Source organism: Vulpes vulpes, chromosome X, assembly GCF_048418805.1.
Source record: "Vulpes vulpes isolate BD-2025 chromosome X, VulVul3, whole genome shotgun sequence".
In the NCBI taxonomy this organism is placed as follows: Eukaryota; Metazoa; Chordata; class Mammalia; order Carnivora; family Canidae; genus Vulpes; species Vulpes vulpes.
Genome location: NC_132796.1, coordinates 100,066,685 through 100,083,738, shown reverse-complemented (window position 1 = coordinate 100,083,738; position 17,054 = coordinate 100,066,685). Strand labels below are relative to the sequence as shown.

Sequence of the window (17,054 nt, the reverse complement as noted above, 5' to 3'; positions counted from 1 at the left end):
CATTTTACATCATTTTTAGAATTCTGTGTACCACATAAATTTCCCATAAACAAGCTCATATATAGCAAGGAACAAAGGTGATCCAGTACCTCAGAACCAAAAGGGTAAATAATAGGTAGTACCAGTAACTAGGAAGGGAGATACATTGACAAATAATATCTAGAGACCAAAGTTTTCAATGCTTTTCTCCCTCAATTAAATAGGAGTTCTAAGGTGTTCTATAATTCCACGAAACTGGGCTAGGACGGTTTTAAGTAAATAGAAGCAGAGTTGCAAAATAACCTATTTACTTTTTAGTTTTTTAAAATGTTAAGTGCTTAAATGATTCAATAGATAAAGACAAAGGATAGCATCCTTCCCTAACCATGATACATTCTACACTTTGCATATTCACATCAGAGTTACAGGTTTTCTAGTTCACATACTTCACAAAGTATGTTCACATACAAAACTAACTTTATTGACTGTGGAATATCTGCTATCTCCCTATTGTCATGGACCTTTAGTAAAAGTTATCATGAGGGGCGCCTGGGGGCTCAGTCAGTTAAGCATCTGCCTTCAGCTCAGGTCAGAATCCCAGGGTCCTGGGATCGAGGCCCGAGTTGTGCTCCATGCTCAGTAGGGGGTCTGCTTCTCCCTCTGCCTCTGTCCTTCCCCCCTGATTGTTTTCTCGCTCGCTCTCTCTTTCTCAAAAATAAGTAAATAAAATCTTTAAAAATCAACAAACAAAAGTTATGAAAAAAGATGGGCAAGCCATGTTGTAGATATTAGAGAAAAGGAGATCATGTCCCTTTTCCAGTTTCCAGCATGTCAGATGACCAGTTTCATGATCAGTACAGAAATGATGATGTATTTTAATGAAGGTTCTTCAGGAGATTTTTCAATTTATCTACTCTTGAAATGATAAATGATGACATTTAGCTCTTTCATCTTGATGTGCTGACATTAAATATTTTGTGAAGTGATTTTTACAAAATGTTTAACTTGATGACAATAGGCGTTATGTAGTAATTATCAGGTTACTATGCTCTTGCTGTCATGATGACTGTCATTATCACATGAAGGTCTGCATTGATGGGGGCTAAGCCAACCATGCTGCGGGAATGTGTGGAGTGCAGCTAGCCCCAAATTCATATGGGATTTTGCCATGTTTGCTAGAAGGTTAGATAAGATTTCACTTTGAGATATAGCAACCGAAGCCTTAGATTATTTGTTCAACCAGTTTTTCCCAGGGTAGGCTCACCTTGAGGTTGGTGAAGGCTCAAGGTCCCCTCCTGTGCATGGTCTCCATCCAAGGTCCTGGAAGGAGACCTAGCCATATGTTTACAACATGTTTGTAAAGTTTGCAAGATCCATTTGTATTCTTTGTTCTTAAGACTCCCCTCCTCTACACTACTGCTGAAACTTCAGGCCCTGAAGATCCTAGATTCACTCTTTTTTTTTTCCTAGATTCACTCTTGATGGCAGTTATTGGTCCCAAGTATTCATTATTCAGGTCCTTTCCCTAGGCTGTGCCTGTCACACAGCTCAAAGCTCCTTTTATGCTAAAACAAAAGAATTCCCGCCAGCAGCAGGTTTGCCGCCTTGCCCCAACTAAAACCTTGTTTTTGCGGAGGTTAAACAGAAATGCTACAATTTTGTGGCCAGAGAGCATTTGTACAGGATATCTTCTATGGTGCCCCGTTCCTCTGATAGTAACAAATCTCAACATCCTCCCGTTAGCCTCCCTCATATATTCCCGTGGGATAAATTCAACGTAATCTCCTCTCAGCCCATTTTGTGTCCTCCTCCTCTGGGGCTGCTTAGCTCAGTTGGCTAGAGCCTGGAGCTAATGAGACCATGTGGACCTGTTAGCTTCTCTGTTCTGGATCACAGTCTAAGCTCCAGCCAGCTACCTCAGAATTGCTTGTTGATCACCAGTGAGTTGAGGGCAGGAAGTTTGGAGGGCTCTGTGAAAATCTTTCCTGATGTAAGATAAAATAACAGTCAACAAAATCAGTACTTGACAATCTCACCTATCTGGGATGATTTTTTTTTTCTTATCAAAACCATCTCCTTGCTTAGATCAATATAGTTCAGTAGAGAGAGCCATCAGGAGACTGAGTGTAAAGTGCCTGTGGTTGTCCCCAGCAGTTGATCATAATCTTAAATTGGTCCCCCAAATGATCCTATTTTGCCTTAATATACTTTATGTATCTGCTAAATTCTTTTAAAGATTTATTTACTTATAAATAAGTAAGAGGGAGAGGGAGAGAGAAAGAGCCCAGGAGAGAAGGGGAGTGGAAGAGAGGGGCAGAGGGAGAAAGAGAGTGAGAGAGAGAGGGAGAGAGAGAGAGAGAATATCCAGTAGACTCCCCACTGAATGTGGAGCCCAAGGCAGGGCTTAATCCCACAACACTGAGATCATGACTTGAGCTGAAATCAAGAGTCAGGCGTTTAACCAACTAAGCCACTCAGGTGCCCCACACCTGCTAGACATTTTAAACTCTTCTTTACCTAGTCTCTGCTCTTAAACCATTCTGTGGATGCCAGTCATATTAACAATTCACAAGTCCCCTGGAACCACACATTTTGTAATAAAAAGTTGCATCTTTTGATATCACTAAGCCATTTTTTTTCAGAACTTTGCATTGTATCCCCTCTGATAGTGATGATTTAGTTACTCCAGTTAAAAATGCACACATACAGGTGCACCTGGGTGGCTCCATTGGTTAAGCATCTGCCTTCGGCTCAAGTCATGATCCCAGGGTCCTGGGATCGAGCCCCAAGTTGGGCTCCCTGCTCAGCGGGGAGTCTGCTTCTCTCTCTCTCTCTCTCTCTCTCTCTCCCTCTGCCCCTACCCCCTGTTCATGCTCTCTTGCTTTTTCTCAAAAAATAAAAATAAAAAATCATTTTAAAAAAATAAATAAAAATGCACATACATATGCAAATTTGTGTCTGCTTGCACAGGCACATACTGTGTGTATAAAGTATCCTGTGCTTCTCACACTGTTTGATCTAGCATTTCACATCTATGTGAAAAGACAGTTTGGGAGTGGCCTGCTTAAAGTCTTCCTCAGTAGATAGCAAAATTGATGGATTTATTCTGTCTCTGTGCCACCACTTCTAATCCCTGAATGTTTCTTTTGTATTGTGATGCTTGAATTGGATTTTTCTAACTGGTAAACCCAGAAGTCATCAATGACTTAGGAATCTCTTTTCATTCCACTCAGTAAATATTTATTGAGCATCTACTCTGTGCCAGGCATCTAAGAGGGTAAGAGGTAGGTAAAAAGATAAACTTCAGTCTCTGCCCTCTAGGAATGTATGATCTAACAATAGTAAGATGGAGAATTAATGTTTTGGTGATCCTCTTAGTTTCTTTTTTTTTAAGATTTTATTATTCATGAGAGACACAGAGAGAGAGGCAGTGACACAGGCAGAGGGGAGAAGCAGGCTTCATGCAGGGAGCCTGATGCAGGACTCAATCCAGGACCCCGGGATCACACCCTGGGATGAAGGCAGACGCTCAACCGCTGAGCCACCCAGGGATCCCATCCTCTTAATTTCTGATTTCTACCTGATCTTCTGTATTTTTTTATAGCCTTGGAATTTTTTTTCTCTGTAGAGTCATCTTTCTATTAGCCATGCAAAGTTTTACTCTGATTTGTGCTGTTGTATTGATGGTGGTGATGGTGGTGGAGGTTATTTGAACCATTGAAAATTATAACCCTTAGCATCCATTTATCCTGGATTCCTATTGAAGAAGCCATTTGCCCCTTGCTGAATTCTTACCTGTAGTAATCATCTGGTATCATGCATATCTGTGTTTGGGTGCACCTTTTACATTCAGAGTTAATCTATTGACCCTTTGCCTACCTGCCTACCTTCAATGGAAACTTCTGTGATTAAGGTCAGAAAAGCCAGATCTAGATGAGGACAACCATTCCCTTTGGGTCCTTGAATTTATTTATTTTTTCTAGCTCTCTCTTGAGCCACAGTGACTTATTCATTAGCAAGTATGATTAGAACATAAACACCACTATCAGCTTGCATCTGTTTATAAAGTTAACTCTCTATTATTAAGGGACCAATTAACCAGTCTGAAGGTTCCAGGGGCCTCCTACAGCATGCCATTTGGCCACCTTAGTCCCCACAGAACATCACTCAGAGAGTGTGGAGGTGACCAAGCGAAAACTCTGAAACAAAGATTATTCTCTTGTGCTCCACGTGAAATCAGTAAAGTCTAGGGGAAACTAAAATTATACATTTCACTGTGCTCTAAGAACAGAAATTCACATGGTGACTGACAGTTGAGCAGGGCTTCCTTTTATACTATAAAAATGCTTGTCACTGAGCAATAAAGTTAAGGTATAATGAGTGCAAGTAAAAATGAAGAGTGTTATTTTTCTGGTATTAAATTCGGGTCAACAAATTGTTACCAAATGTTTGCCATCCTATAAAAGAAAACATTTGGTCATCTGCCTCTAAACAGGAGCTCAGAGAGGGAAGTCCTCAATTATGTTGACTTCAGGCCAGGATTAGCCTAAGTGACTTAAAGTATTTTGCATTCATCCAACAGTAACTGTAACTGATCTTGGATATTACTGAAGTACATATAGATGTAAGCTGTTGGGAAGTCACAAAGATTGCTCTGGAATAGCATTTCACTTCTATTTCTTTATACTAGTTTGAGGGATAACCCATTTTAAATAATAAGTTGACATTCCTAAAATGTATGTGTAAACCAGAGATATTTATTTCAGGCATTTTTTTTATTGAATTGTATTATGATTCAAAGATGTTTCAGAATCCTTTAAGACCCAACACATAGTGGCTCCTAAAATTTTACCTTTACAAGATTCCTTCTGTCTTCCCATTCTTAGTCACTGAGTGATTATTGTTAAATAAATAGAATCCTAATTTTAGTACCGATTAAAAAATATTTTAGTGAACACTATAGTATTGGTTTCTAAAGCCAAACCTTTTCAACTTGCAGAATCTTGTCACAAGCATTAGATTTATATACATATACATATAGAATTAGCGCTTTACTCCAGAAATTGATGTTGCACTTTACTTTTTTGGAATCCTCTAGAATGAGGGTCAGCAATTGTTTCTGTAAATGACAAAATAGTAAATATTTTAGGCTTCGTGGGACAAGAAGCCTATCTACGACTTTTTGTTAATACAGGTCTCCTAATGAACACAGTAGAATTTATTTAGGGATGCTGAAATATGAATTTCATATGCTTTTCATGTGTAATAAAATATTCATCTTTTACTTTTTTCCAACCACTTAAAAATGTAGAAACCATTCTCACCATTTGGCCATACAAATCAGGCAGGCCAGATTTGTCTCAGGGGCTGGAGTTTGCCAACCCTTAACCTAGGACATAAGCTCTTAGACAGTGGGTAGTCCAGGGGCGCCCAGGTGGCTCAGTCAGTTAAGAGTCTGCCTTTGGCTCAGGTGATGATCCCAGCCCTACTTGGGCTCCTTGCTCAGGGAAGAGTCTGCTTCTCCCTCTGTGCTCCATCCCCACCCCACTTGTGCTCTCTCTCTCTTTCTTTCAAATAAATAAATGAAATCTTAAAAAAAAAAAAAAGACGGTAAATAAGGAGGTCAGGAGTTCCTGCCTATGCCTGAGGGTTGTGAACAGAAAAACTTGCTTCTTCTCAATAAACAGTGTTATAGAATGAATTTTATACTCAAGGAGGAAATGGTTATAAAAGTTTTAATACTCATTTTAAAACCTGAAGATAGCACCATATAGTTTGTGATGCAACCTGAAAAAAGTCCAAACATTTTCAGCAAGCCCCTTGCACTTTTTATATAGATACAGACTTCTAAGTAATTTACGACTTCTTTTCATACACTTAGTGCATATAACAAACCTAAAAAGGTTACAATATATTCCAAAGGAAGTGGAAGTTAACCAGGAAAATTTCCCTGAAAAAGGAAGGAAAAAAATACAGAAGTTCAGAACTATCAAAAAATAGGAAACATCGCTTACTCAGATATTAAGCTTCAATATTATTAATTGATCAGTATGTATTAATGATTAATGATATTTAATACGGAAAACCCACTCACCTACAAGTCTTTCACTTAATTCAGTAGTTTTGGGGGTGCCTGGGTGGCCAAGTTGGTTAAGCATCCGATGCTTGATTTCAGCTCAGATCATGATCTCAGGGCCCTGGGATGAGCTTTGTGGAGGAGGCTGTACAGGTGAAGATTTCAAGTCAGACTAAGGGGTGGGTTGGTGAATATATATTGCTCCTCATTTCATACTCCATAGCCTCCCATTCTACCTGTATTTTAAGCTGTTCCTATTCATGTGATTTAGCAGAAGGTATGGGCACAGCTTGACAGTGCAGAAGATTCATTCTTCAGTGAAAAAATAAAGAGTACTGGGTGTTATACTATATGTTGTCAAATCGAATTCCAATAAAAAATACAAAAAAATATAAATTAAAAAATTAAAATACATAAATTCACACACACACACAAAAAGAAAACAAGAATGCATGCCATTCATAACACACTGTGACACCCCACCAGGTGCACACCAGTGCGCTAACTACCTCCTAGAGTCCCTGCTAGAAATGTACTGCATTTAACCCTGGTTTGTCATTAACTCATTAAATACTTTAATTTATTTTTAAACCTTATTTTGGATTCTATCAGTCATTTGCTAAGAATGAGATACAATAGTGGAGATGAGAACTATTGAAGAAATTAGAATCACATTGAGAAGAAAAGATGATGCCCACTTAGGAACAACCTGGAAAATAGTGCATAAAGTGATCAATTACATGGCTACAGACAATGAAGGCAATACATTTATCAAGCTTCTTGAGATTAGGACTTTTCACAAGACAGAAGAAACCGTGGGAGCCATTTGCATTGCTAATGCTTTTCTTTACAAGTTGTGCTCTGTCTGGTTGATAGCCATTAAATAAAGTCTTGTCATCTTATTTCTTCCTGCCTAACAGAGATCCTTGGAGCACTTTTATAGGACCCCCTTTTGAACTGTGGATATCTTCTGGCCCCCTACGTAAAGACGAGGCTGGACCAGTCAGATTCATTTGTGAAATAGAATCCCTAATTAAAAAGAAGAAATGAGGGCAGCCCGGGTGGCTCAGCAGTTTAGTGCTGCCTCCAGCCCTGGGTGTGATCCTGGAGACCCGGGATCAAGTCCCGCATCAGGCTTCCTGCATGGAGCCTGTTTCTCCCTCTGCCTGTGTTGTCTCTACCTCTCTCTCTCTCTCTCTTTGTGTCTCTCATGAATAAATAAATAAAATCTTTAAAAAAATTTAAAAAAATAAAAAAATAAAATGACCATACCAATCTCATTTTAGGTGGACAGCAAGAAGTTAGAACTCTCACTTTTCTTTAATCTACCCCTTTCTTCCACACTCCTTGCTGTCTTCCATAATTGATTGTGGGCCCAGAGAAGTCCGTTATCCATAGTGGGAACTTTAGTAGGATTGGCAGGCTTAGAGCTTGGCAGTGCTGATGCCAAAGAAGGAAGGTGGAATGAAAGGGCTTTCAGGAGAACCTGAAATTGGTCTGCAGGGCACATTGCCTCTATCGGTGGTATGGTTTTTAGGTTAAAAATGGAAGTGCGTGGGGATTCCTGGGTGGCTCAGTGGTTCAGCGCCTGCCTTTGGCCCAGGGCGTGATCCTAGAGTCCCGGGATCAAGTCCCGTGTCGGGCTCCCAGCATGGAGCCTGCTTTCCCCTCTGTCTGTCTCTCTCTCCCTCTCTCTCTCTCTCTCTCTCTCTCTCTCTCTGTCTCTTTCTATGTCTATCATGAATAAATAAATAAAATCTTTTTAAAAATGGAAGTGCGAGAGAAAACACATTTCAAAGAGATTCCATCAATGAGACTTGATGAATTTGGCCAATTCATGACTTAAAATTGTGTGGCTGGTTTTATCAGTTTCCCAATGAATTTGTTACTCAACAAGATTTGTTGGTTTAAAGTAACTCCTTATATGGTAATTAATTTGAGACTCAAAAAGAAATAGTGGTAAATTTGAATATGACTGAGGCTTTTTGAAAGACTGTGTCCTTGTGTAATAGTAGAATCTATTTACCTCTAATACTTTTTTTTTCTCTTTTAAACATATAGACTTCTTTTCCTATGAATCCGTCACTTGCAGCTAATCCTGCCATGGCTTTCAATCCCTACTTACCTCATCCTGGGATGGGCCTGGTTCCTGCTGAACTTTTACCAAATGGACCGGTTCTGATTTCTGGAAACCCACCTCTTGCATTGCCAGGAGCTCCTGGTCCCAAGATGATGCGTTCGGATAAACTGGAGGTATTGGTGTAGAAATATATAAATATCTATAGGGTAGATATTAGTCTCATGCATAAAGCAACTTTCTCAGAGCCCGGTGTTTTGAATGCTTTAAATAAGTGCACCTGGGTTTCTAGCCTATGAAGTGTAATATCAGGAAAATGGAAATGGTTTACTACTGCAGCTGTACCCTACTATGAAGTGCATTGATTCAGTTGTACAATAGGTCAGACAGTGTCTTACTGTGCGCAGCCACACACTATGCATCCCCTTTGCTATGGTGCAGGAAACCTGGTGGGAAGGCTCCTTTCACCCAGGCTCCCACTTTACAGATTGGAATTAACTGTATTGCTAATGAGTCTCTACTTACTAGAATGATCAGACTGCGAGGAGGAGAAGTAGACTAATCTAACTCTATGAATGCAGAATGTTAAATGACTATCATAATGTCTAAGCCTTTTTCTCCATCTTAAGAATGATGGAGTAGATAATAAATATGCCCACTGCCTACAAAAAGGCAATGTAAAAGAAACTTCACACAGTGCTTTGACTCACAGAAGTTCTTCAGTCTTCCCTTGTCATTCTTCATAGGTTGAAATAAATAACTAGTCCATTTCATAGAGTCAGTGCCATTGGCTAACTTACAATGCCTGGCAGTGTGTCGTAATAGAATCTGATTGTACATGTAGCTCAGTCATGATCCACGATTTTGCTGGGGGAAAACTGCATTGCTGTGTGATGGGAGACTCATCTTGGACTTTAGCAAAACAATCCCCTCTTGCAAATTTAGCTAATCACACTTCAGGCTGTGAATTAACTGGAAGATGATGAAGTGGTTTGCAACAATACTTTTAAGCGCTTTAATTTCAACATAAGGACAACAGACAACTTTCCTTCAGAGACAGTGGAGGATTTTTTTCTAGGACTGGAAATGTCTATGTTTACATCTCACGGTGAATATGGCATTATATTATCCCTCAGCTTTATAGATTTTTCCTAAATAGATGACAAAATCATGCATGTAAACTATTACTCTTGGGTTCACTGGCAAAATAAGTAAAAACTAATCACCTTCCAGGCATCAATGTGATGTGTATTTTGGCGTTTTGTTTTGTTTTTGTTTTTGTTTTTTTAATATAAGGTTTGCCGAGAATTCCAGCGTGGAAACTGTACCCGTGGTGAAAATGATTGTCGCTATGCTCACCCTACGGATGTTTCTATGATTGAGGCAAGTGATAATACTGTGACGATCTGCATGGATTACATCAAAGGGCGATGCTCCCGGGAGAAATGCAAGTACTTTCATCCTCCTGCCCATTTGCAAGCCAAACTTAGGGCAGCTCATCACCAGATGAACCACTCAGCTGCCACCACAATGGTAAGAAGGGGCCTGGAGTTGTGAACTATTTGGGTAAATAATAGTATATTCCTCAACTTGTCTAATACTTGTAACCATAATCTTAGATAGTCATGAATGAATCTTAAGATAAATAGCCAGGGTTATAAGCTGGAAAAGAGAGCACCTATTTATTCTACTTCATTCTCTAAAATGTTCTAAAGATAATTGTTTCAAAGTTTTACTAAGGCTTTTAATTGTGCTTTTCCCCCCATCTTTAGAGAGAGGGTAAACGATGTCATTTAAACAGGAAACTAGGGGATTCCTGGGTTGCTCAGTGGTTTAGCGCCTGCCTTCGGCCCAGGGTATGAACCTGGAGTCCTGGGATTGAGTCCCATATCGGGCTCCCTTCATGGAGCCTGCTTCTCCCTCTGCCTCTCTCTCTGTCTCTCTCTGAGTCTCTCATAAATAAATAAATAAATAAATAAATAAATAAATAAATAAAATCTTTTTTAAAAAAAATAAATAAACAGGAAACTATTTTTGAGTGCTTTTGGTTTTTTTTAAGATTTTATTTATTTATTCATGAGAGACAAAGAGAGAGAGCCAGAGACATAGGCAGAGGGAGAAGGAGGTTCCCCGTGGGGAGCCCAATGCAGGACTCGATCCCAGGACCCCTGGATCATGACCCGAGCCGAAGGCAGACACTCAACCACTGAGACACCCAGGCATCCCTGTTGATGAGTTCTAAAAAGACTTCACCAAGTGGTTTTTGTCTTAAATTATTTTGAATGAAGGGATTTTAAGCCATGAAAATAACAAGGTATCCAAAATGTTCGGTGCAGATTTTAGATCTCCAATTCTTTGATTTTATTGCTGTTGGTGACATATTGTTTAGAAGCAGTGTAAGCCTATAATAAAGAAGAGGAAAACAGTAGGCCCTCTAAAAGGAAAGGTTCTCATATGTATGGGGTGTATATGGAATGGTTTGCTTATGCCATTGTGCACCTCTTCCATGCTCGGGCATGGGGCCTTCGTATGTATGTGTCTGTTTTCATGATTCAGCTGTGTTTGGTAGGCTACATTTAAGTCAGCCCCAAATTTCCATATAGAGTAACTATTACCTTCATTGAGTATCTGTGAATATCATATAAAATTCCTTTCTGAGTAACTGATTAGAGCAGAATCTTAGGGGGAAGGCAAGATCGGCCTACCAGAATTGGTTTGAGGTAAGATCAAATAAAGAAGGCTCCCTGAAGAAATGTAAGCTTTGTATATTTTTAAAGATTCAAGAGTTGAAATGCTTAGTAAAAGATTCTTTTTTTTCTGCCTTCTTCATGTTCATGTGCCTAGCTCAGGTTGACTTCATCTCTGCATTTAAAAGCAAAAGAGAAAAAATAAAATAAAAGCAAAAGAGGTGAAGGGTAAATATTTAGTTCCCAAAGGAATATAGAGATAGGTTTAGACTTTGTTATCCATAGGCAAAAGGAGGTCATGGCTTGCCCCCTTTTTGGCATATGGAATGCTAGTCACTCAACAGAAGTGTTCCTGTCTCCTTAAGAATTTGGAGCGTACCTAATTCTTGTCACTGGGGCATGTTTTTTAAATCACGTGTAATTTGCTGACAGAAAAATACAAGTCATGTCAAACTTCTTCAGTGAATCTGACCCAGGAGCAAATTTGACTGGATATAATAAGCACAGTGGGATTTTGAAAGAAGTGTAGACATGAAAGAAGGATTTTAGATTCTAATGCATTTTAGAATTAAACTTGACAAGGACTTAATGAAGCCAGTGGTACATCCTGAAATGCATAGCAAGCATCTACAAATGAGAATTGCACATATTTTGCTATGTTATCTGGGTGAGGCAGGTAGTGGGGAAGAAAATAATGTATTTGCTTTTCCCTTACATGGTAGTTGGGAGAAGCATAGTTCTAGGATTTGGACTTAGTCCTTCTATAAATTGGATTTTGTTTTATGGGGCCACAGTATCAGACTCTGACCCCCCGACATCTGTTTTATCACCTATATACCATTGACCTCCTAGATCCATGTTGGAATTTTAACTAGCAAAAATCTCTTTCCTGATGTATCTGTTGCTTCTGCTCATCTCATTGTAATAGATTCATGGGTGAACATCCCTGAGATGTGAATTTTAAGTGATTATTTGCTGTTAAGCTTCAGGTCACATCTTGGCTCAAATGATGAGGTACTTTTTTATTTGCCTAAATGAATGTAGTTGAAAAATCAGGTTTTTTCCCTTGTGTGTTTATTTCCCGTTTTGGACTGAGTACTCATCTAGCAAATTGCTTAGTGGATAGGATACCCTTGCAGAGGTTTCCAGGGCCACACGTTATCTAACTGCTGCTTGCTTGCTTTGAGTACCTGTTTTTCCTTTCTCTGGTACTATTTATTAATCCATCCCTCCCTCACAGGCCCTGCAGCCTGGTACGCTTCAACTGATACCAAAGAGATCAGCACTTGAAAAGACCAATGGTGCCACCCCGGTCTTTAACCCCAATGTTTTCCACTGCCAGCAGGCTCTGGCTAACCTGCAGCTCCCACAGCCGGCATTTATCCCTACAGGTGAGAACAGGGCTCTGGGCACTGTCAGTTTAGCCATGTTGTGCATGTATACATAGGGCACACGAACTGCCCAAGAGTTTTTGTGGGAGAACTGTCAACAGGTGTTTGGGTTGGAAATACAACAAGGCAGTTGTACTTGATCTGCTCATCTATAGAACCAAATTTTTCTATGATTCCTCAAAAGTAATGATTTGAAATCAAACTAGGAAAATCTGCCAACATTTTTCTTAAAAGCATTTCTCAGCTTTTGCTTCTGATGAATGTTTCACTTGGTTCAGTCTCAAACTAATTCCTTGACTCTTAGGTATCCCCTTAAAAGACACTGGTTAGGGCAGCCCGGGTGGCTCAGCAGTTTGGTGCCGCCTTCGGTCCAGGGCATGATCCTGGAGACCGGAGATCAAGTCCCATGTCAGGCTCCCTGCATGGAGCCTGCTTCTCCCTCTGCCTGTGTCTCTGCCTCTCTCTTTCTCTGTGTCTCTCATGAATAAATAAGTAAAATCTTTAAATAAATAAATAAATAAATAAATAAATAAATAAATAAAAGACACTGGTTACCCCTCAAAAAAAATATTTCCTAGCTTCAGCATTGTAAAAACATGTAATTTATATATCTTCAATATGCCAAAGACAGTTATAATAAAACTACCCTTGAACTTATAGTGGTTATAAGACAGTATAGTTTATGTGATATATATATATGTATGTATGTATATATACGTACATATCACACACACACATATATATATCACATACTTTTAGCCTTTAACTCTTAAATACCAGTTAATATTTAAAATACAGCAGTTTATCATATTTTCCTGATACTATCAGGATATTTTGTTACCTTCAACATTCAAATGTATGTAATAGCATAACAGTTTTGTACCAAATTGAATAGAAAATTCTGCTCAAATAAATATCATATATGAGGGGAAATACTTTTCTTCCTGTGGTTCAATACTTTAAGAATGAGCATAGAGTCTCTTAGGAATAAATTGAAAATACTAACCACTGAGCGTACAATAGATTTTTTTTTTTACCAGAATCATAAATGCCCCAGTTTGGAAGCCATTATTAAATGAAACTGACATGCTTTCAAATTAGTTTAGAAAGCCTTATTAATTACGTAAACATAGTGAACACATGGTATTGTATACCTATACTTGAAAACACCCAGTGGTTAATGGATAAATTGATTAGCTAATTAATTTAGAAAGCCATAAAAAGCCAGTCTTTAGTTAACTAACCACAGTAGTTCTTTATTTAAAAAACACAATTTTTAAATCTTTAGACTTCTTTTGCTGGAGATGGCTAATTTAAAGTCTAGATTTAGAAGCCAAATGTCAGAAGCATCCCTTTCCCCTTAATTAATAGCAAAGTTAAAACCTGTCAGGCTTAGCACCCCCTCTTGATGGAAAGCCTATTTGCCCTTTGTGCCTAGCAAAGTTCATGGTCATGATGTGGAGGAGGCTGTGTTAATGTGACCAAAATAAAATTGCAATTTAAGTGAGGTAATTCCTTTAAAGAAAAATTATGGTCATTTTTATACCTAAGAGTCCAAGAATTACTTTGATTACCTGGGTTGGGGAGCTTGAAACTAAGCTGTAATTGTAAGCATGGAGTTTACTGGATTTGCATGTGCTCGTTAATTAATATTGCAAAGAATATCTTTCTAGTTAAAAATTATTTCTCTCCGTAAAGATTGAATAATGAAATCTCTCTCCTTTACTTTTCACGCTTTTCTGCATGGTGTACAGGGCCAATACTGTGCATGGCACCCGCTTCAAGTGTTGGTAGGTTTTGTATGAACATTCTCACCTTTTTCTAATCTGAAAAAAGTATTTCTCTGTTATGACTGTGAAAGAGAGTGACTGGGTGATGTGGCTCCTGGGCCATCAGCTTGGGAGGAGGGGGCATTTGGAAAGAGTCGGGGCATGATGAGGAGAGAAAACAGCAGGTAAAGAAGCTTGGAAAATGTTATTGGGGTCTACCATTGCCAAATGGAAGGCTGAGCATATTTATGACAAAAGTTTCAAGAAGCTTTTTTTTCCCTCCGGTTTCACCACTATGGCTACCAGACCTTCCCCTCTTCCTACCATTATAATGCAAATATGTCATGATTGGAATAATTTATACATACAGATGATATAGAAAACCAGTTGCATTGTGAAGTGTGAGCAGGTTAGGGTACTTCGTCCCAAATAAGAAGAAAATAAGAGAATTCTGCACTCTATGTATTTTAAAGTATCACCAAGAATTCCCCCCTCCAAAGTTATCTAGAAGATCTAAATCATTCAGTACTCACATGTTGACAAAGGAGGAGTTATGCAAAGCTAGGGCATTCTGTAGTGTTAATGTGATGAATTCTGTGGCATTCTAGGATGCAGTGTCATGTGCGTGGAACCCAGGCACAACAGAATGATTTCAAAATGACTCTTTGGAAGTATGTGATTATTCATGATCACTTACGCACAGATCCTTCAATTAGTCACCAATACAATCTGGTAGCCATCTCAAGACCATTTTTCTGTTACTAATACTGAAGAAGACAAGAAAGAGTCTTGTTTTCATTGTAGGAGTTCTTGGCTCCTACAGTCCATGGGCACAGACCAGAGGAAAGTAGCTCTGTTTGATAGAGGGAAGAGTTACCCCACCATACCCACCCCTACCCGTGTCCTATCAGTCCAGTGCTTTTCATCATTTTTGGAAGTTGACCACAGCTTGGCCTCCATCCTGTTGGTTGACCAGAGTAGATGCAGATCCCAAAAGGGCCAAACAGGTTTATTGAGATAAAACAGAAGGTCAGAATAACAACCACATAGTAGTAGCAGTCAAAGACAGAGGCAGGGGGTGAACCCTGGCTATGAGGCGAGGCCTCTGCTATTGAGGGATTGGCTGTCCCCTGTAGGAAATAAAAACATTTCCACCTGATCCTAACAGGAGCATCATATGCATATGATTAGAACAGACTTCTGCAAGTTGGTGAAATGTATCTCTGTCTTCGCATTTTGTGACTCTCCTCCCCTGTCTTTTCACCTAACAGCTCTGTGTAGGAATGCAAACTGCACGCTTCCGTGGCACTGCTTCCTGCATAGTTGCTGTGGTCCTAGAGGGAAAACAAGAGTGTTTTTAGAATCGGCATGTGATCCGATAATGGATGTCTATAAGTAATGTGTAACTGGACACATAAGAGATCACTATGGGATTTCTGTTAATCACCATTTGGGGCACATTTGTGATTTCTGTGACATTGTGTATATTGATTTTTCTCTCTCCATGCCATTTGCTTTCTCTGTAGACTTTCAGAAAATCTGAATTCAGTGGATGTAGACATAAATTATTACATATGCATGCTCACCATTCACACAGTACCATTCACACATTAATTCCTTAATTTGCTTTCCAAAATGAGCTAGAAATGAGAAAAGCATCCAAAAAGCTTTTAAAATGAGGTAGAAACTAGAAAGGGCAAAAGAAAACATCCTGAAACAGGCATTATAGCTGCTAGTCATACTGCCATCACTTTATTAATTGCAATGAAGACAAAATTTTGTCAGATATTTAGTAGGAAGTGCTGCCATGTGTGTGTTTGATGAATAGCCTAGATTTCCAAGAGATTTGCCAGAGACATACTTAAAAACCTCCATACATACTCCACTGTATTCTTCATATCTGCTTCCCCATCATATACCCACCAATCAAACTGCCAATTTTTTTTTTTTTTTTTTGCATGTAGATCAGGTAAGTATACCTGTAGCTGTCTCTTGGTACCTGACAATATAGTGACCATGCTCAAGTCTCTTAGGTTACTGAAGCCAAACACCAATTCACACTTCCCTACCTACATTTCAAATGTGCAACCCAGTCACTTGTCTGCTCAGCAAGGTGTTCCTATAGCCAGCCTTGGTAAAATCAGATTTTGTCATATGTGCTCATCATAACCCCTTCCGAAAATTTGGCCTTTTAAGTCAACTATATAATGGGATTCTGATAAACAACTAACTGTTGAGAATGATTCCATTTTCCTTAATGGTAACTATAATTGGCTTTCCCCTTTCTCTTTTTAAATTTTTCCCCCTTCCACGCTGTGTTGCTTTGCACTGACTGTGATTGCATGTTGCACCCTGGTGTGTCCATCACGATGATGTCACATGGCTTGTTGCTGTGATACCTACCACGCCCCATCCCATCGTTTATGTCATGGTTGTGTAAATTCTCCACCCTCCCATGTGTTGCTCCCATGGTTTCCTACTGAAAGTGCCCATGATGCACGGCGCAACTCCTACCACTGTGTCTGCAGCAACACCACCTGCTACCAGCGTTCCCTTCGCTGCAACAGCTACAGGCAATCAGGTTTGGCCATTTATTTTACCTGTTCAGACCTAAATAACTACCGTGTGTTGGTAAGGCACAGTATATGCTTTTGGGATTGGCAAGAGACATTGATCCCTATTCCTGTTTGTTTCCTAAGCAGTCGTTACATTTAGAATTTCTGGTCTTGTTTATACTCTAAGGGGTATATCTGCCACCCATCCTGAGGTGAATCGGCAGTTTTCTCATTTTTAATCAGTTACCAGAGGTCGCTCTTCATATGTCATATTCACAATTGTCACTGTCAAACCAATCCTCAAACACATATACTAAGTACTCCTTAAATGCTTCCTCATTGATCAAGAGAAGAATTTATTTTATTTTACTACCCCTTTTTTTTGGTTATTCCATTTTAACTTGCACTTGGTACAATCATCACCTTTTACCTTCAGATCTGCTGGAAAGAAAGCCAGATAACACACTTCTTTCCAGCACACAGATACCTTTATCATTACCCTGTGATGACATCAAAGATG

The 17,054-nt window shown here is 39.2% G+C and overlaps 1 protein-coding gene across 20 annotated transcripts in view; it reads left to right on the top strand.

Annotated features, from left to right (window-relative positions):
- The window catches only part of MBNL3 (muscleblind like splicing regulator 3), a 115,381-nt gene that overhangs the window by 88,785 nt on the left and 9,542 nt on the right, over nt 1–17,054 (top strand). For 11 of the 20 annotated variants that reach the window (XM_072744388.1, XM_072744384.1, XM_072744387.1 and 8 more), the window contains 4 exons: nt 8,117–8,308; nt 9,429–9,665; nt 12,060–12,210; nt 16,466–16,560. In XM_072744388.1, the coding sequence (XP_072600489.1) occupies nt 8,117–8,308; nt 9,429–9,665; nt 12,060–12,210; nt 16,466–16,560 (675 nt within the window). Of the gene's footprint in view, nt 1–8,116; nt 8,309–9,428; nt 9,666–12,059; nt 12,211–13,964; nt 14,001–16,465; nt 16,561–17,054 lie in introns of all 20 variants that reach the window. The other 9 variants (XM_072744385.1, XM_072744386.1, XM_072744398.1 and 6 more) reach the window with 1 other exon arrangement.